This window comes from Pan troglodytes, chromosome 16, assembly GCF_028858775.2.
Source record: "Pan troglodytes isolate AG18354 chromosome 16, NHGRI_mPanTro3-v2.0_pri, whole genome shotgun sequence".
In the NCBI taxonomy this organism is placed as follows: Eukaryota; Metazoa; Chordata; class Mammalia; order Primates; family Hominidae; genus Pan; species Pan troglodytes.
In genome coordinates, this window is record NC_072414.2 from 67770557 (window position 1) to 67792117 (window position 21561).

Here is a 21561-nt window from a genome sequence, read left to right on the forward strand (position 1 = left end):
TTAGCGGGTGCCGCGCCGAGCGCCAAGCTGAGGAGCCGCCCCCAGGGCCTGGCGCGAGTCTGCAGCGGCGCCGACGTGGCCGGCGCGATCAGCCGCGCACGTGTCCGGCTCCAGGCCGGGGGCGGGGGCGCGCGGGGGTCTCCGGCTCCTCCCCGACTTCTGGGGCCCGGGCGCCAGCTGGCCCCGAGCCTCCAGTCCGCGGGTGCGAAGAACGGAGCAGATGGGTCGGGAAGAAGGGAGCTGGGTCAAGGCGAGGAGGGGGCGGCCGGGAGCGCGCGCGCGCGCTCTGGCCTCGTGCACGCGCTGAGACGGGAGCGCGCAGGGCGCGCCAGGGTGAGGGGGACGGGGGCGGGGTGGGGGCAGCCCTTTCCCAGGCGGTAACGGGGGCGGCGTCGCTGTTGCCCTTTTAAGCCGCGGGGCCGCCGCCTCCTGCCGCTGGAGTCGGTTACAAAGGGAGCAGCCACCCAGGCCGCCACACAGCTACCCGCCGAGGCTTCCGCGCCCCTCGCCATTTTCCAGCCGCGCTCGACGAGGCGGAGCCGCGAGAGCGCGGCCCAGGCCGGCCCCGCGGGGCGGTCGCGGCCGTGACGGCGGCTCCAGGCTCGGCTCCCCTTCCGCGCCCGGCTCCCCTTCCGCGCCACTCCCGCCGGAGATGAGGGGAAGATGTCCGTGTCAGGGCTCAAGGCCGAGCTGAAGTTCCTGGCGTCCATCTTCGACAAGAACCACGAGCGATTCCGCATCGTCAGTTGGAAGCTGGACGAGCTGCACTGCCAGTTCCTGGTGCCGCAGCAGGGCAGCCCGCACTCGCCGCCGCCGCCACTCACGCTCCACTGCAACATCACGGTGAGGCGCCCGGCCGCGGCCCCGCGGGGCAGGGCGAGGACGGAGAGGGGGCGCTTCGAGTCCCGGGACAAAGGGGAGCCTGCCCCGGAGAGGCTCCGGCTCCCCGGGCGGGGCAGGCCCGCCCCTTTCCCCCGCGACTGGCCCAGCCCAGGCCGGGCTGGGACTGCGCGAGGCTTGGGTGGGAGGAGGCGGAGGGCGCGTCTTTCCGGCTTCTCGCGCGGGGCTGGCTTGGGGGCTTCTGGCCCATCTCGGTCCCCGTCTCCTAGCCCCGAGTGGGGAGTCCGCGGCGGCCCAAGCCCTTGTGGGGTCCATGGCCGCCCTCAGCCGGCCTGCTCCCGGGACCGGGGCGGGGCGGGGCGGGGCGGCGCAGCGCAGCTCCGGCTGTTGTTTGAGCCCAGGCCGGCAAGGGGAACGGCCCTTAAGTTTTAACGCCTCATTTTTCAGTCGGATTTTCCTTCTTCCCGCTTGTTCAGCCAATTGTTTTTAAGTTTGCGTTTAAGGAGAAACTGACAATGAGAATGGACTCGTTGACGGAGGAAAAGTTGGAATGCAGACTCTGGTGCTGTTTGAGCGACCCCTCTCCCCCGGGCCTGGCTGCGCGCTGCTGTGTTCTGGAAAGGAGCATAGTACCGTCGATGCGGCAGGTGGTGTTGAGTGTGTATTCGTGTGGCCCCTCCCTTGTGTGTAAGCCTCGAAAATGGATAGATGAAAGGAGATACGCGCCAGGGCTGCTCCCCGGAAAGATCACTTATGTCACAAAGCCGAAAAGACACTTTTAAAAACTCACTCATTAAGCGGAAATCTTACTAGAAACCCAAGGCTTGGTAAAGGAATTGAAGTATTGAGTAAGTTTCTCCATAAAAGTGTATCGTGAAGCTATTCGTCGTGAAATTGATATAGGATATTGGTCCAAACTGCAGAATATTCTCTTGGTTATAATAGGCGTCAAGGTGGTGGCTTCGGGCTCCTTTTCAAACATGGCTAAAACCAAGTCTTGTTTTTAACTCCCTTTGGTTGAGTCAGTGGGTACTCAAGTGCCTGCAGGGTGGCTGGCGTTTGCAAAAACCTTGATGTTATAATTGACCTTAAAATGGCTACCAGACTATCTGGGCAGAAGGTGTGTTAATTTCAAAAACAAACAAACAAAAAAAACCAAAAACACAAGTGCTGTACTGAGGAGATAATTCATTTATTGAATGAATACGTCTGAGTGTTCTGGGCGCTAGTGTTGCAGAATTGAGTGAAGTAGTCCTCGCTCTCAGAACTCAGTCTTCTTGGGGGAAGAGTTCAATAAGGTGACAGCTCCTGTGGTATCATCAGGAAAGCCAAAGGGAGCAACTAATTTTGGCTTGGGGGAGGTGCGCTTCAGGGAAGGCTTTGATGAGAGGCTGAGACAGTTAGAGATGAGCTTCCACAGGTGACTACAATTTTGGAAGGCTGGCGGAAGGGCATTTTAGACTGAGGAAACTCCATCCAAAGAAGACACGGAGATTTGAGAAAGTATGGTTTCCTTAGAAGTAGAAAATTTATGCTCAGACTTGAGAAGCCCACGATACAGGCTGGAGAAGGGGAGGATTTTCCAAGAGTGGAAAACAGAAAGTGTAGTAGTTGTCATGAAGCAGGTGTTTTAAGGAGACGGGCCTGAATGGCTTCGAGGGTGATTACTCTGGTAGAAGTTGTGGCATGGCCACGAAAAGGTAGGGCTGGTTTGAATGATAGGAGACTGAATTTGTAGGCTGTGGGCAGCTACTAAGTTTACTCAGGTAAGTTGGGAGAATGTATCTGCCATCCAGGATTAGAAATGGTTCTCTACAGTGGGTGGCATTAGGAAATGTGGTTATCCCAGTGGGGGTGGGGTGGTCTTATTGCTGTGCCGGCATTTAGTGCTAGGAGTACAGGGATACCAAATGTTTTGCAACGTTCAGGCAGTCTGCCACAGCAAAGAATTATCCCACCTAAAGTGCCACTGGTGCCCCATCGAGAACCATATTGAAGGCTGGTAAGAGTCTGCTGCAGATAAAAATAAGGAGTGATGACCTGGATTAGGCAGTGGCAACAGAAATGGAGCAAGAAGTGAATGAGACACTTTCAGTACAAGGAGGATTTAGTGAGGACTAGTGTAATGGCACCCACCGCTAGGTAGAAACTATTAAAATTGACTTGCTAGTGAAATATGACAGACTATCAGGAGATAATTATCATGGCAGCTGCTCAGTACAAATGTCTGCTAACTTTTTATTATGGAAAATCATCAAATGTACAAAAGTTGAACAGTGTAATGTAGCCAGCCTCAACAATGATAAACTTTTGGCTAATCTTCATCTGTACTCCACTTTAGATTATTTTGAAGCAGATTCCAGACAGATCACTTCATCTGTAAATATTTCTGCTTGTATCTTTTGAAGGTAAAAGACTCTTTTATTTATTATTATTATTTTTTGAGACGGAGTCTCGCTGTGTCGTCCCAGCTGGAGTGCAGTGGTGTGACCTGGGCCCACAGCAACCTCCGCCTCCCAGGTTCAAGCAATTCTGCTGCCACCGCCTCCCGAGTAGCTGGGATTACAGGTTTCCGCCGCCACACCCGGCTAATTTTTGTGTTTTTAGTAGAGACGGGGTTTCACCATGTTGGCCAGGCTGGTCTTGAACTCCACCTCAAGCTCCCAAAGTGCTGGGATTACAGGAGTGAGCCACCGTTCCTGGCCGTAAAGACTCTTTTAAACATGGATGACTGTTTTGATAAAATGACATGGCTTGTTCATGTCGATACCATTTGCTTAGAAGGGAAAGATAAAGGGAAAAATGGGGTTGGATTTCATATGATTTGGTTTGATCGATGATTTGTTATTCTCTAAAGTTGTAACTCTTGAAAAGGTAATGAGTTTGACTTATTCTTTAACTTTTCCTCTTTAGACAGTTCAAATATTTGAATTCTACATGCTAGGACTTGTTTTCTTTATACTTACCAAGAAACATCCTTATGCAGTTTCTCTAATGTTTGAGAAACTAAGTTGTTTTTTACACGTGCATGCTAGTTCCTGAAGAGTCCCGTACAGGTGCTCTGCTGGCTTTTCCTTTCAGGTTTCTGTATCAGCTGTATTTCCCCCTGTAGAATGTGCCCCTGACCTCCACCCCTTAACCTTACCCCATTTGTCTTTATATGCCTGACCATCCGTCAAGGCTCTTCTGGGTCATATTTAGTTCATGCTGTTATTTCCCCTTCCTCCCTTCTTTAGTCCTTACTATTTTTGCTTTGGTCATGTTTTCTTATGCTGTATTCTGTAAGCCTTTAAATTTTTCTTTTTATGGTGGCAGGGGAGAATATTTTATAATTATGCTTTGTGCTTTTTATCTTCCACTCAATAAATGCTTCATAAATATTTGAGTATATAGCGCTATTCTAGCTGTATTGTATTTGAACAAAAATCTTAACTGCCTTGTAAGTTAACTGATAAGAATTTGTCAAAAGTGCAGAGATAACATCAATAACTTGTCACGGATAGTACAAAAAGGTCTCTAAGGGCTTGATGGAAGTCTGTAAATTGACTTCATATGTGAGTGTAAGAAGTGAAAAAGGCCAAAACAGAGTAGATGTTTTTACTCTGTAGGCCAAGGGAATTGAGCTAATTCTTTTCCTGTTTTATAAATTTGTCCTGATCTTAAATAATGAAGGGAAAAGAGTGCTCTTTTTCAACCTCAAGGAGTCCTTTTTATTCTTTTCTGTGAAGCCATGATATGAAAGATTGCCTGTTATACAAACTTAAGTATAGTTTTTCCATCTTCAGTAAACTAACCTGATTGCCGTCTAATTAGTTGTTACAATCACACCGAAATGCAAAGCAGCTTGTTTTAAGCAGCCTTATTGGGAGCTAGTATATGGCTTTAGTCGTTTTGAAGTATTTAACATAACTTGGCAACTCCGTTACTCCTTTTATGGACTTTTTGGCATCTGGGCATTCTTGGTAGGGAATCACTGTTTTAGAATGAAAAATCTCCCCCAGGAAGTAAATTAGCTAGTAAACAAATGAAACTTCATTTTTTATATTACTTGTAGAGCATAAATGATTACCCTTTCTGCGTATAAGTGGCTGTTTGCTAGGCTGCTTTTAGTGGGACTTTGTTTTTGATTGGTTAATTAAATTTCTATTCATTATTGCCAAAAAGTGCCTACCCCCAACAGCAAGATACTAAATTTTAAAAATGTTGGAGCTGTGAATCTAGGAGGAAGTGAGAAGTTTAGCTTTTATTTAGTAGTTAGGAGCTTAAGTAAGTCACTTCTTTTACTGTGTTTCTGTGTACAATAGATAATATTTTTTGCCCTGCAAGAGAACATATAGAGGAAAGCTCTTTGGCAATGATATTATGTTCTACAAATATAAAAGCGATGGTGTCATTTGTGGCTGAATAACACTTTATTTTGAAAATGCTTTATAACAGCTTTTTGTGGGAAATAAAGCAATGCTGTTAACTTCATCTTGCATTTTTCTAGTCTTTACTGTGATTAAAAAGCAGTCCAGTCAAAGTTGTACAAAGGAAATAAACCTGGACTAAGGAGCCTAAGACTTTTCTCTTTGGTTTGCCCTCCTGGGACAGATTACCTTTCCAAATTGAATTCGTGGAAGAGCATTTGGAAATGTCAGAACTGTCATGTTAAGCACCTAAGTGGTACTTTCATTCCAGAAGAATCATTGTTTTCGTTTATCTGACCAATTTATAATATAGGGTCAAATTCCTGGTGGTTATCTGTGCTCCCTCATCCCCATTTTTATACCTGTCCTTGAAAGAAACAGAAATATGAAGAGGAGACTTAGGTTTCCCTTTTGTGAATAGTATATCCCTTAGCATCTTGATTTTTTTTTTTTTAATTTGGTTAAACATATTTAGACCTGGAAAAGGGTAGTATTTGATAAATGTCAGCTAGTTGAGGGGTGGGGAATTGAGTTGAATGGAGATAGTCACTGCCAAATGTCAAGCATGACTGGAGAGCCAGAGTGATAAAGCAGGGGTCCCTTTTTCCAGATCCTTTGTAACAGTGTTATGTGATCTCTTCTAGAAGATTCTGAAAGATAATCCCAACTTGGAACCTAGGAAACCACCCAGTGGGTTTCTGCAGCTTAGGTGGTTCAGATCCTTATCAGCACCTTTTTCTGTGCCTCAGTTTGCTTACAATGATGTTCTCAGTAGCTGTAATTTGCTGCTTGTGTTTGAATACTTAAGCATTTTCTTTTTATCTCGGGTATATGAACATTTTTATTTCAACAAGTGTTAGAATTTTTACTCTGCTTTTGTGGGCTCTAGGTTAGCTACTTGGTTGTTTATTTGTAAAATGATTAGCAGGGAACCATGTGTATGCATTTTAAGTATCTTTTGTTGTCAGAGCAGTTAGAATTTTAAGGTACTATATGCTAATTCTGTCAATTTACTTCATTCTCCACCCCACATTTATTGAACAGCAAACTATGAAAGTAATGTGTCCCATAACTGGCCTTCAGAAGAATTACAACTGCTGTTATCTCTGAACCTTCAAGAAGTTTGTGCATCAGTTTTAAAAAAATCATGAAATCCCTGAAGATAGCTGTGTCCTACATTTGGAAAGATACAAAAACTGACCATTCTGGTCAACCAGTTTTGGTTGCTGGTGCTTGAGATAGAGCCACACAATGGTCTCCGTGGATTTATGGAGAAAAATAGATACAGAAAGTTACTTCTAAATAAGACAAGAAAATCTTTTTCTTGAGCAGTGACAGGTAAAGAGGTTGGTTTGGTTAATCTTGAGTTGTGTTTCCCTCCATTAAGACAGTTTTATGGTGGGGATGGTAGTGGTGATGAACTTGTTTGAAATTTGTCCACTTACAGTAATGTTTATGGTAGCTGTCACAGACAACTTCATTCTCACAGGCCTTAAAATTACTATAAAACTAATAGAATGGATGAGGAACAAAGGACCTGAGTAATTAGATGCTTAGATAATTGTTCTGTGTTTTCTTAACTGTGGTGAAAAAGAGTGGTGCTAGAAGCACTTAAACATTCTATGTACGGGAAAACTGCCTGAATTTGTATTGGGATTTTTGAGCACCATTCACTGTTTAAAAACTGATATACCATAGGTCATATTTATTTTAAAGAGATAGTAGGAAAACTTATCTTTTCAAGATAGATATAAAGCTTAGTTAACCTTATCAAAATTACAAAACTTAAAGCATGTGAAAGATTGAAAATATTAATACATAGGTTTAAATATTGGTCATTATTTTAGATGTCTTTCAAAGTAGATTGTCTCTTAAATATTAAACTGAACAAACCTTGAACACGATGTAGAGTTTGTGCTGAAGGTTAAGTTTCCTGGCGTGGTGGATATTTTATAATATGGAAAACAAAACCTTCTTATTGTAAGACATTAAAAGAATTTTAGTCAAAACTAGGAGATATAATTCTACCACTCAGAATATACCACTATCAGAATTGTGTATCTTTCCAGTTATCTGCTCATCTCTTTTCTCCAATGCTTATGTATGTTCCCTCTCCCTTAAAAAATCAGATTTTTTTTGTAATCTGCTTTTTCACTCAACAATATTGTAGATCCATGTTATAACTTACTCCTTACGTGTAGGCAAGATGAATTCTGACCACCCCAAGGTGGCCAACCTTGTCCCTGTGATTCCAGATCTCCCAGAACTAGAGGTCTAGCTTCAGGGAAAACCCAGATTTTCTTGGCTTAGCCCACCTGACAGCTAATCACTGGAAATGGGGTGGGCTGGTAGAGTCCTTTGGTCAGGTTTTGTGTCAAGAGAGGGAGGAGGAAAGATGGGAGGGAGGTAGCAAAACTGGTCTCAATGGAACTATGTAAGTTAATATAGAATGGCAAAGGGATGTTTCTTCCAAGGAAAGAATTCTAAGGAAGGAAGGAAAGTGGAGGGGAAGGCAGCAGTTCTCAAAGTTTTGGGGTCAGGACTCCTTTACACTCTTGAAAATATATTCAGCACTTAAGGGCTTTGGTTTATGTAAGTTACGTCTGTTGGTATTTATCACTACAAGTTAAATCAGAAATATTTAAAACATTAACTCTTTAAAAACTCATCACATATTATTATAAATGTGCTTTTATGAAACAAAATTTTCTAAGCCAAAAAATACAATAGTAGCACAGTCTTAAATTTTTTGCAAATTTCATTGATGTTTGCTCTGTCATTTGCTTTTGCATTTAATTTGTTGTATGATATTTGCTTGAAATAATGTAAACAAAATCCAACCTCATACAGATACCTAGTTGGAAAAATTCTGAATATTTTAATGGCCATTTTAGATAATTGTGGATATTCTTTTTTTTTTTCTTTGAGATGGCTTACTGTGTTGCCCAGGCTGGAGTGCAGTGGTGTGATCACAGCTCACTGCACCCTCAGTCTCCTGGGACTCAGGTGTAGGCCATCTTACTGGCTAATTTTTTGTATTTTTTTGTAGAGACAGGGTTTTGCCATGTTGCCTAGGCTTCTTTTTTGATGCTCTATCAAAACTTGGTCTTTCTTGAACTTTGGATCTTTTACCCTTGTATGATATTATAACATCATGCATTGGTCATTTAGAAAATAATGGTTCACCGAGATCTTCTAAATGTTGATACATTTGATCTTACAGTATCAAAATACATTCATCAGTATTGCCATCAATGTTATCAGGATATTCTTGGAAAACGGTGGTGGATACAAGTTTTCAAAAATTCTAATTTTTTGTTCAAAAACTTGCATTTTATTATTAGCAGTTTTATTGTTGAATTTTATTATGGCCTGTCTGTTGTTTTCCTTGAAATGACAGAATCTCATTTTTTGAGGAAAATAACTGCCAAAAACCCAAGTTGAAATAACATCGTCAGTTATCCTTTCAAGTAAAAATGGTATTCCATTTAAGTGGTTAATTCACTTCATGACTTAGTCACACAAGGGTTTTTTCTCAGGCAGTCTGTAGGAATGCTCATGTATACTTCCCGTTTCATCACTTGAAATATTAAAAAGACATTCAAGGATTCAGATGTAGTAAAATTTTCACTGCTTCATCATAGACATTCTTTTTATTTTTGAGACAGGGCCTTGTTCTGTCACCTAGGCTGGAGTGCAGTAGCGTGATCACAGCTCAGTGGAGACTCGACCCTCTGGGCTCAATCAATCCTTCTGCCTCAGCCTTCCTAGTAGCTGGGACTACAGGCATGCAACCACCATGCTTAGCTAATTTTTTTAATTTTTTTTTGTAGAGATGGGGTTTCACCCTGTTGGCCAGGCTGGTCTTGAACTCCTGGGCGCAAGTGATCCTCCTGCCTTGGCCTCCCAAAGTGCTGGGATTACAGGCATGAGCCACCATTCCCAGCCTTATCGTAGACATTCTTAAATGAAACTGACCTTTTGTTGCCCTTCCTTTTTAAGCCTTTCCTGTGCATAGTGAAGAATACCATGACTACTAGTAGTTTGGTGTTACCGCCTTTATTTGTGCTAAAGTGCCAGCGTTTTTACCCACCATTGTATCTGCACCCTTACAGCATATGTCAACATGTTAGTATTCTTGTAAAAATAGTTTGGACCTGGGGGTCTGAGGTCCCCACTTTGGGAACCATTGAAATAGGTACTTAGATCTACAGTGTATCATATCTTTTCATCTACAAGATGAAAAACATGATTTCAGTTAATTGTTTTTGTAATTTTCTTAATATGGTTTTGAGGGGTTTCAGTCCAGAGCGAAGACATGTATGTTTCTTGGCTTATGCTGAAGTTTACTAGACAAATACTAACCTAATAATGAGATCCTAAGTGTAGTTGCAGTTTCTTTAGCCTAAGGAAAAAGAAACCTAAAAACTAAAACAGTAAAAATGGTCCAGATGGTGTATTCCCAATGTGTGCTGAAGAATTTGAAGAAGAAAATGCAGTACTCAATAAGTGGTGTTAAGAACAGGATTAATTCTGGAGAGTTTCTCATTTAGCCTGTAAAGAGATTTGGGGCACAGTAAGAGTTAGAGGAATGAGAATAGTAAATAACCCATTATTGACCAGGTATGCTATTAATGATGTCCTCCATCAATACAACTTATTCTTAAAAGAACATTTGGTAAAATGCTTTAAAAATATTCAGTTTCTGTGGCTTCAGCTATAAATCAGATTATAGTTCTCAAAGCAGTGTTTCCTAAAATCATTTCTGTGAAATTGTTTTCCATGACTTGAACCTAGTTGTTCTGAAGCTAATATACAATAATGATGGCTTTTCCCCAATTTATAATAGAAAACCACACAAAGTAACAGAGTAAATGTCTGTTAGTGGGTGAAAGCACATAATGCTTAGTTCATTAGCTTTTTAAAGAAATCACATGTAATTGTGTTTTTAAAAAGATATGGGCCTGGCTTAGTGGCTCATGCCTGTAATCCCAGCACTTTGGGAGGCTGAGGTGGGCGGATCACGAGATCAGGAGTTCAAGACCAGCCTGGCCAACATGGTGAAACCCCGTCTCTAATAAAAATACAAAAAATTAGCTTGGCGTGGTGGCACGTGCTTGTTATCCCAGCTACTCGGGAGGCTGAGGCAGGAGAATCGCTTGAACCTAGGAGGCGGAGGTTGCAGTGAGCCGAGATTGCGCCATGCACTCTAGCCTGGGCCACAGAGCAAGACTCTGTCTCGAGGAAAAAAAGAAAAAAAAAATTATATATATGTATGTATGTATGTATGTATGTGTGTGTGTATATATATGTAGTAATGGCATTTCTTGGTAGTACTTGGTTTGTGTGATAGATTAAAACATTAGAATTTTATGGTATTTGAATTAGTTTTCTATTGCTCTGTAACAAATTTAGCAGCTTAAAGCAACAAACATTATCTCACCATTTCTGTGGGTCAGGATTTTGTGCAATTTACCTTGGGTTCACTGGCTTGGCCTCTCACCAGGCAGCGAAGTTGTTGGTGGCAGCTGTGATCATCCTAAGGCAGGATAGGGAGAGCATCAGTCTCCAAGCTCACTTATGTAGATGTTGGCAGGATTCATCTCACAGGCTGTGGGACTGGGCCTCTGTTTCTAGATGGCTGTTGGTCTGAGGCCTTTTATAATACCTCGCCATGTAGGTCTCTCCATAGGGCACCTCATCACATGGCAACTGGTTTCCATCAGAGGGAGCAATGGAAAGAGGAGGAGAAGGATGAGCAAGGCAGACATCATGGTCTCTTTGTAGCCTAATCTCAGAAGTGATGTTATTACTTTTGCTGTATTCTCTTTGTTAGAAGTGAGTCACTAGGTCCAGGGGCGGGAATTTTACAAGGGTGTGAATGCCAGGAGGTGAGGGTGATCGGGACCATTTTAGAGGCTGCCTACCAGTGTTGAAGAAAATCGTTGACTTCTATGAGCTGTAGCAACAGACAGTGCTATGCAAGGAGAATGGTTGTCTCAAAAGTCCAGCTCCTCACATGGTTTTTAATATGTTGCCTTTTCCCCCCATACATTTTGTTTAAATCCATGGTCATCTTGCCGTTTAGTGGTGTGGTTTAATTGCATATTTGGGTTAGTCTGTATGTAAATGTTTAACATATGTGTCTCTGTGTTAAACAGGAATCCTATCCATCTTCTTCACCGATATGGTTTGTGGATTCGGAAGACCCAAATCTGACATCAGTTCTGGAACGTCTAGAAGATACTAAGAACAACAATTTGGTAAGAAAATAAGCCAAGCTATTTTCTCTTTTCCTCATGAACATTACATATAGAAATTAAATGTTAAGAGATAATATGATATAAAAGCATGATTAATGATTATAATCTTGTAGGAATTAAAGACTAGTTTGTTGTTGTTTTTTTTTTCCTTCAAATTCTATTTACTACCTGGTCTCTCTTTTATTTCGCACATGTATAACCTTAATTTAGATTACAAATTAGGGATCTCTTTTTCCCTGAATTCTAACCATTAAGCCAAACAAGCATTTTGGGTAGAGACCACTAGCCAAGGTGGGAAGTAGAAAAAAGACCAAGGTAGGAGTGAAGGGAGAGATGGGGAGAATGACACCAGAACTAGTATGAGGGAATTGCCTTTTCTTTCAAGGGTCTGTAAGTCTGCAGTAAAAGAATAGAAAGTTTTATTTTTGTTTTTAGTATATAAAGAAATATAACTTTCCGTGTTGAAAAAGTTTTTAATGCTTTTTTTCTTGATTATAAAACTCATGAGCAAGCATTGTTGAGAAAATTAGTAAAATATAGACAGGAAAAAAAATTAAAATCTCCCATAATTTCTCTACCTAATATAACCACTGTTGACATGATGGTTATTTTCTACCAGTATATATTTTTTCTTTGCTAGTAAAATACATATACCTTTATACATATGTTTAAATAGTTGAGGTCATGGTCTATATAGTTTTACATCATTTTAAAAAACATTTACTGGCCAGGTGTGGTGGCTCACGCCTGTAATCTCAGCACTTTAGGAAGCCGAGGCGGGCGGATCACTTGAGGCCAGGAGTTCGAGATCAGCCTGGCCAACATGGTGAAACCCTGTCTCTACTAAACATAAAAATTAACTGGGCATGGTGGCGCATGCTTGTAATCCCAGCTACTTGGGAGGCTGAGGCAGGAGAATTGCTTGAATCTGGGAGACAGAGGTTGTGGTGAGCCGAGATCACGCTATTATACTCCAGCCTGTGTAACAGAGTGATACTCCATCTCAAAAAATAAAAAAAAAATTACTGTATTTTCCCATGATATCATACAGTCTTTATAGAAAAATAATCATCATTATTTTCAGCTGACATGATTGTTTACCTAAAAATATTCAGAGGAACCAACTGAAAAAAAGAGTTTTTAAGATTACTGGTTGAAAGCTCTGTTACATAAAAGTCAATAGCTTTCCACAATTTTAGCTATAATCACATAGAAGGTATAGTGATAAAGCGTTTTTTCAAGTATTTCAACAAAAATTAAATACCTAAGAATCAACTTAGATGTGCAGGGCTTTTATCAAGAACATGACAGTTTTGCTGAGTGGAAGGAAAGATTTGCATTCTGTGTTCCTGGATGAGCAGATTTCATGTTATAAATATGTCACTTATCGCCATGTCTTCATATTCGTAAATGTAATTTCTGCTGGGTGTGCAGTGGCTCATGCCTGTAATTCCAGAACTTTGGGATGTTGAAGCAGGCAGGTTGCTTGAGCTCATGAGTTTAAGACCAGCCTAGGCAACATGGTGAAACCTGAATCTACAAAAAATACAAAAATTAGCAGGGTGTAGTGGCACACACTTGTAGTCCCAACTACTGAGGAGGCTGAGGTGGGAGGATTGCTTGAGCTTGGGAGGTGGAGATTGCAGTAAGCCTAGATTGTGCCTCTGAACTCTAGCCTAGGTGACAGAGTGAGACCCCGTCTCAAAAAAAAGATGTATATATATATGTGTGTGTTTATACATGTATGTGTATATGTGTATATACATGTATATATGTGTGTGTGTGTGTATATATATATATATATATATATAAAATGAATTTCAGTACAAATCCCAGCAGATTTATTTTTGGAAGTTGACAAAATGACTCTAACATTTGTTTAAAAGGGTAAATGATAAAAAAATAAAGAATAGACTTGTTCAACCAGATGTTCAGTAAAATATTGTGTACTAACTCTGTTCCAGACAGATAAAGGCAATGGAAATTTAGAACCAGAGTCATGCAAATGAGAATTTAGTATAAGGTAAAGGTGGTATTCTAACTTAATAAGGAAAGGCGAGATTATTCTGTAAACAGTCTTAGGAAAACTATTTGAGGAGGTTTGAGTCTCAACTCTGATTTTTGTCAAAATAAGTTATAGTTGTATAGTTGGTTTAAACACATCTATTCTTAAGAACAGAAGGCTGGGCATGATGGCTCACGCCTGTAATCCCAGAACTTTAGGAGGCCCAGGCAGGCGGATCAGTTGAGGTGGGGAGTTCAAGACCAGCCTGGCCAACATGGCGAAACCCCATCTCTACTAAAAATACAAAATTTAGCCGGGTGTGGTGGCATGTACCTGTAATCCCAGCTACTTGGAGGCTGAGGCAGGAGAAGTGCTCAACATGGGAGGCAGAGGTTGCAGTGAGCCGAGATTGTGCCACTGTACTCTAGCCTGGGCGACAGAGCAAGACTCTGTCTCCAAAAAAAAAAAAAAAGATATTTTAAGAGTTAAGGCTGAGGCTTGGCACAGTGGTTCATGCCTGTAATCCCAGCACTTTGGGAGGCTGAGGTGGGAGGATTGCTTGAGCCCAGGAGTTTGAGATCAGCTTTGGCAACATAGCAAGACCCTCTTTCTCTCTCTCTCACTGTACACACGCACGCACGCACACACACACACATGTACATACGTACGTACGTTAAGGTTTGTATGGAGAGCCATGAAGGTAAGAGGTAATAATTAAAAGCTAGATGGACACATGTTTACATCCCCAGCAAGGGGGTTGATGGGAAAGAGTGGTAGACATAGTTCTGTTACTGCTACCTCCTTTTAGGAAGTTGCTTCTGAAGATCTAAAGATAACGGTTTTGTAATAGCAAAAATGAGTTATTTTTCAGTATCTAAAATATTACATAAACATGTTCATAAGGTTAAATGAAATAGGATATAAAATTGGGCCTAGTTTTTTAAAAGTGAATATATTTACATGAAGGAGAAGACAACTCACCTCCCACTCTTGCAGCCTCTGCCAGTTTATCAAAACCTAGTTTCTTGAGAGAATAAGCTACATGTCTTCACCTTTTTTCGCTGAAGTTATTATAATCTGGATTCTGCCTTCATCATTGCACTAAAATTTATCTCCTAGTTGCCAAAACTAGCGGCTCCTCTCTTAGTCCCCAAATTGACCCCTCTGCAGTATTTTGATACTGTTGATTGTTCCCTTGTTGAAACATTCCTGCATTCTTAATGTCCACCAATAAAGAGTTGGTTAAATAAAAATCATAGTGTATAGTTTTATAATAGAATATTCTGTTGTAGGCCAAAAAAAAAAAAAAAAATGCAGCCAGTTTTTCCATAAGAGCATGTGCAGAGTTCTAAGATATAGTAAGTGAAAAAGCAAGGCATAAAATATTGTGTATAATTGGCCCCTTTAGTATATAATGTAAAAAAAATCTATATGCTTGTTTATACTTTTTTCTTTCCTGGTGGGTACAGGAAACTGTCAATAGTAGAACACAATTAAGAAAAATTGGCTTCTGTGTCAGGCTCTGTGATAATTGAGTATAAAAGACAAGGCATGTCCCTGTCCTCTGGGAACTGATAATCTAATGGAACTTCCATCTGATTACTGTCTTGTTTTGATCTTATCACCCTGCCTTGGTCTCCTCTGATCTCTTCTTCCTTGGCCTACTTCTTCTCTTCTCATTCTGTGCTTTCTCTGAGTAATATTTTGTTCCCATTATTTTAGTCATGACCTCTGTTCTAGGGATTCCTAAATCTGTATTCATCTCCAGAGTTTCAAACCCATATATCTGTCTGTAAATCATATATGTTAGGGAATCTCACTTACAATGCCATGGATATTCAAAATGATGACATTTAAATTTGCATTTACCCACCTCCTAGCACTCTATCAGCCCCGTGTTTTTTCTCAGTAATTCTTGTGATTGTGAGTGGGACAAAATGAAATAATCAAACTAGTCACCCATACCCAAACCTGGGAACTGTCTTAGCATTCTTTTATATACTACTGTTCTCTGACCTCCCCCGCCCTCCACCAAACTAGTAATTTTCTAAGACCTGTCCTTCTGAATGTCTCTTACTATTTTCCCTGTGATCTCAGTTTCTTCCTCCCATCCCTCAAATGCTTTTTTGGTGTGTGGGGGAAGGGAGGAAAATTGAAATTCGTGGAAAATGTACTACCCTGTCTTTCTTGTTGCTTGGTATGACTCCACTACCCTGCTGCCTCTCTCCCCAGCACTCCTGGAGCCCCTTCCGTGCCAGAGGCCAGAGTGTCTAGGTCTGTGTCCGGATTGCCCTGCCTCATCTTCATTATGCACTTAGCACGCAATAGAGTGTATTGGGTGGATATCAAATTCACACTGGAGCTTGGTTTCCTTTTAAGCATGGAGATTTTTGTTGGATCCTAATTTACCGTTCAACCTTCCTCATTTTCATTTGCTCCGTTGTCCACTTTGGGAAAGCTTATTCTTTGCTTCGTTAACCCATTCTAATCCTGTGTCTTCTTACTTTGTCCTTTGTAAACCTGCTTCTTTCTCTTCATCTCTTTTCTTGGTCAGAGCCACCTAGGAAACTGTTCCTGACCAAGTGAAGTGAGTTGCCTTATTAGATCCCGTTTGAGTCACGTTGTACATTGAAAAACATTTTAAACAATGAAAACCATACTTGTGCACATGACTTACCTTGCTTACTTGTTGAAAGCAAATATGCTTACAAAACAATCTGGACTTAAACATGGAAATTTACAGTTATTCTTTGCAGTTTTCCTAGTGAATTATTGTTATTTTTTATACAGACACTTAAGAGCCTACTAAATATCAAGTGTTACAGGTTTCATTTAATCTTTAGCATTCTGGGAAAGTTTTCATTTCTTTGTTTTACAGATGGGTAGACTCATACTCAGGGAATTAGATAGGATATCCAAGGTCATCTAGATTGCCAGGCTCTGTCTACTAGATATTTGCTTCTGTATTTTTAAATGAATATGACTGGAATATATAATTTTGTAATCCATCTGTAACAACACTGCCTGTGTGTGTCTGGGTTATTTTTTCTGTTATTTTTTGTTTTTTTTTTTTGGTAGCCTCATTAATGCATTAATGTTCTCTTGTCTGAAGTTGTAAGTTTCTCAGAAAACAGGTTAGCAGTGAGAAACTGGACAATGTCTGGAACTTCCTTCCTCTGCCCTTATTGTTGTCATTCTGCTAGGTATCAGTTGTAGTGATTATACCCCAAGCCATAGTAACTTTCTTACACTAGAGGGTCCTGAAAATATTTTAAAGACTATTTTTTAAATCTGTAAGCTGCAGTTGAGCAGTAACAAACTTTTTCATTTCCTACTGGATTGATTACAGTAGTCATAACATTATTGATGTCTTCTAAGGGCTCTTTAACATAATGCTTATTTACTGAAATGTGTTTTGTAGCTTCGTCAGCAATTGAAGTGGTTGATATGTGAACTCTGCAGTTTATATAACCTTCCTAAGCACCTGGATGTTGAGATGCTAGATCAACCACTACCCACGGGTCAGGTAAAGTAAAAATTCTCTAGTGTTCAAGAGCTAAATAAATTGTCTCAAGCAAAAGTCAAACTAGGATGATTTTTCTTTTTATTGTTCAACTTATTTAGAAGTTAGTTTCATTTTTGTTCCTATTGAATTGTTTTGTTTGTTCTGTTTTAGGTACTAAAAATAAACTTTTCATTCTTTGGAGCTGCTGGTATTTACTATACAGGCAAACAATTGCCCTTCTCTCTACCACCACCTTTTTTGTTAATATTGCTGGTTTCCGTAAATGCTCTTGCTTCTTTCATAGTTTGTCTTTGGTTATTCAATTACCTTCACCTAGCAATGTCATCTCCTTAAGTCTGTCTGTGCTTTTTAAAGACTAAACCAAATGTTATCTCCTGCAAGCAACAGAAATTTCCACTAGCTCACCACCACCACTAATTTCATTCTGGATTTACCTATTTAGGCATCTAAATATTTATTACCTGTTTATTTTTTTTTACTATAATACATGATAATTTAGCTCTTATACCACCCACTTACCACTCACCTCCCCTTCCTCAAATATTATCTTTAGTCATATAAGTAATCACTAATTATCATTAGGACTTTGTAGAGTAAAGCCAAGTTTTCTAGAATATTTAAGATAGGATATTTCCTTTCCTGGTGCAGCTTTTTGTTTTGCAGTGTCTTCCTCATAATAGTAATTTTTAATTTAAAAAATTCTGTTGTAGCCCTTTCTGTGAGGTTTCCCTTTCTTCTGAAGCCTTTGGTTCCTCTGTGCCCATCTTGGCAGGTTGTTCTTTGGGTTGGCTGTGCAGATGCCATCTTGAGGTTTTTCTCATCTGCTCTCCTACAGTAGATCCATTGTTTCTTGGATCCCATGCCATCTTTCTTGGCTGACCCTTTCTTATTTTGCCTGACTATATTCTCAGGTAAAACCCTAAGAAAGCATGAAGGAGTACATTTTCTGAGCTCTAGCTTCTGAAAAATACTGTCCAGTGTTTGGTTTTTGGAGCCAGACCGTGATAGGTTTGAATCTTTGTTCTGCTACTTACTGGCTGTATGCCCTTGGGCTGATTCCCTAATTGCTCTATGCATCAATTTTCCATTGGCAAAATGGGGGAACCAGTAATAATATTAGTACCTATGTTTTGGGGGAACTATGAGGATTAAATGAGTTGGTACAAGTAAACCATTTAGAACAGTGCCTGGTGCATAGCACATCCCCATCAACGTTGACTTCTGTTATGTTCTACCCTCCCTCACACTTGATTGGTAGTTTGGTTGATTATATATTTCTAGGTTGAAGATAATTTTACCTTAGAATTTCAAAGTCTATGCTGTTGTCTTCTAACCAGTCATGGTGGTGAAGCCTCATGCCATTCTGAGTTTCAGTCATTTATGTATGGCTTTCTCTCTGGAAGCTTTTAGGAGTTTGTCTTTTCCTTGGTGTGCTGAAACAGCACAACAGTATACTTAGTGTGGGTCTTTTTTCACTCATTGTGCTGAGTACACCAAATGGATAGGCCTATGGATAGGCTCTTTCAAATTTGGAATCTTGAATCTTCTCATAATTTTGTTAACTTTCTCCTTTCCATTTTATTTGTTCATTTTGAAGTGTCCGTTAATGGGATTTTAGACCTCTTGTCTTGAGTCTTTTATCTCATATTATTTCTAAATTATTTTTCTTTAATTTTAAAATCTGAAATATTTTTCTTTCAACTTTTGGAAATGTTATTTGGATAGTCATAACTTTAAGTTTTATTTATTGTTGCTTAACCAATTATCCCAAAACTTAATGGCATAAAACAACAAATTTGCCTATCTATCACTATTGTATGGCTTAACTGGGGCTAGTTGGACAGGTTTTCTGCTGGTCTCATTTGGCAGCTCTCACTGTGTGGTTTAGACGGTGGCAGGGACTGGTCATCTGGATGCTCAGCTGCAGTGGAATGTCTGAGACGACTTCTTCACCCACAGGTCTGCTGCCTTAGTGTTTCTTCATCTGGCCTTTCTCTCTGCATAGCGTCTCATCCTCTCGGGCCTCTTCATGTGGCTTCTCTTTCTCCAAGAGGATAGTCAGTTCCTATTTTTGGCTTCCAGAAGCACAGAAGTGGAGCTGCCAGGTGTTCTTAAGGCTTAGATCTGGAACAGGTCCAATATAATTTCTACCAAATTCTGTAGGTTAAAGTGAGTCTCAGGGCCAACCCAGATTCACTGTGGGATGGGCTCATCCAAGGACGTGATGACAGGAGGTGTGGTTCATTGGGGACCAACTCCCAAGATGAGCCCTGAGTTCTAAGAACCTTTTCTTCGCTGGTTATTTTTTATTCATATTCTATTTTTGTTCCATGGTTGTATTCATAAGTGTCTTTAAGGAGCTATTTTGATACTCTTTGGCCCTCTCCCTAGCATCTCTTTTTTCTTTAATAAATTTTTTTCTTAGTTTATTTTGGCCTTTTTTTTTTTTTAAACCTTTCCTCAGGTATCTATTCTGTGTTGCTCATCATTTGTAGTCTTTTAATTCCCTTTTTTGTTCATATTTGAGAGAGGTACTAAAAGACTGATTGGGAGGCTGGGTGTGGTGGCTCACACCTATAATCTCAGTGCTTTGGGAGGCCGAGGTGGGAGGATCACTTGAGCCCAAGAGTTAAGACCAGCCTGGGCAACATATTGAGACCCCATCTTTACAAAAAATAAAAAATTAGGTGGGTATGGTGGCACCTGCCTGTAGTCCCAGCTACTCAAGAGGCTAAGGCAGGAGGATCAGTTGAGCCTATGAGGTTGAGGCTGCAGTGGGCTGTGATCATGCCAGTGTACTCCAGCCTGGGTGACAGAATGGAACCCTATCTCAAAAAAAAAAAAAAAAAAAAAAAAAAAAAAAAAAGGACTGAAAGACTGATTGGGAGTTCTTTGTGGCCAAGACTTGTCAACTGGTAGCTTTTAGTGGGAATTTAGGCTGATTCCCAATTGTTATTCCCTACCCCTCTATCTTATCTCCTGGTGCAAGCATAAATGATGGCTGGAACTACTCCATTCCTCTGGAGATGAAATCTGTGTTCTTTTGCCTGAGGTAGGTGTATGTTTGCTTAGGTTCTGCTTAAGGAGATGTGGTAGAACAGTGTGTTTCAGGGCCTGGAAAATGTGTTCTGTATATAGGCTTTTGTTAATCTGTTTACAGTCTTGCCTATCTGTCCCACTTTCTGGGGTACCTAGTGTCTGAGTCTAGAGCCTCTTCAGGGTGCTGTGAGATAAATTTGCCTTCTTGCTGTCGATATCCCCCTAACCTCCACCTTTGTTGGCTTTGCTCCATTAATTAACTATTTTCTATTTACTGTTATTGTCTAGTGGAGGTGAGTTCTGGTCTGCTGGTAACCCCATTCCTTTTTTGTAATTGTGTGTTTATTCTTCACCGTAATTCTAGTGGAGCCTCAGGACAAAGAGCAGATGGGAGAAATATGTGTTCAGTATTCACTTTTCCTTCTGTTTTTTTTTTGTTTGTTTTTCTTTTTTTTTTTTTGACGGAGTCTCTCTCTGTCGCCCAGGCTGGAGTGCAGTGGCGCGATCTCAACTCACTGCAACCTCTGCCTCCTGGGTTCAAGTGATTCTCCTGCCTCTCAGCCTTCCAAGTAGCTGGGATTACAGGCACATGTCACCACGGCCAGCTGATATTTTATAAACATCTATGATCATCTGGCCAGTCTTTTTTTTTTTTTTCTGAGTTGGAGTCTCGCCTGTCGCCCAGGATGGAGTGCAATGGTGCGATCTTGGCTCACTGCAGCCTCCGCCTCGTGGTTTCAAGCGATTCTCCTGCCTCAGTCTCCCCAGTAGCTGGGATTACAGGTGTGCGCCACCACGCTCGGCTAATTTTTTGTATTTTTTAGTAGAGGTGGGGTTTCACCATGTTGGCCAGGCTGGTCTCGAACTCCTGACCTTGTGATCTGCCCACCTCGGCCTCCCAGAGTGCTGGGATTACAGGGGTGAGCCACTGCACCTGGCCCCTCACTTTTCCTTCTGTAAGACATCTGCAGCTTGTGTTTTTCACTGAATATCACATGGACTTAATGCATAGAGAGCTGCCTGGTGTTTCATGATTGTGCCCACGATTCTGTGTAGGGATATAATTTATGAATTCCTAATTTTGAATCATCCTTGCATTTCTATAGTAAACACCGTTAGAATGGATATGGTAATACTTTATTTTTGGATTTTTACTTCTATATTAAGTAAGGTTATACGTTGTTTCCTTTTAGGCTCTTATTTCAGTATCAAGGGTATGCGGGGGTGACTTGGAAAGCTTTACATCTTTTTTCCTAAGATCTAGGGTGTAGATCTAGTTTACACAGTAATTTTCAACTGGAGGAGATTTTTGCTTCCCGTGGGACATTTGGAAATATCTGGAGCCATTTCTGGTTTTCACAACTGGTCATGGTAGGGGTGCTGTTGGCATTTCTTAGCTAGAGGGGATGTCACTAAACATCCTACAACACACAGGAGAACCCTCCACAAAGAATTGTCTGGCCCAATATATCAGTATTG

The 21561-nt window shown here is 40.9% G+C and overlaps 1 protein-coding gene across 15 annotated transcripts in view; it reads left to right on the top strand.

The window, feature by feature from the left end:
• Positions 1-281: 281 nt before the first annotated feature.
• The window catches only part of UBE2Q2 (ubiquitin conjugating enzyme E2 Q2), a 59574-nt gene continuing 38294 nt past the window's right edge, over positions 282-21561 (top strand). For 8 of the 15 annotated variants that reach the window (XR_010151786.1, XR_008539637.2, XR_008539639.2 and 5 more), the window contains exons 1-4: positions 345-843; positions 1317-1487; positions 11411-11512; positions 16939-17043. Coding sequence is in view for 11 of the 15 variants with exons in the window: in XM_009429585.5 (XP_009427860.1) it covers positions 664-843; positions 1317-1487; positions 11411-11512; positions 16939-17043 (558 nt within the window). In the remaining 4 variants the exon portion in view is untranslated. Of the gene's footprint in view, positions 844-1316; positions 1488-11410; positions 11513-16938; positions 17044-21561 lie in introns of all 15 variants that reach the window. The other 7 variants (XM_009429587.5, XM_063795260.1, XM_009429586.5 and 4 more) reach the window with 6 other exon arrangements.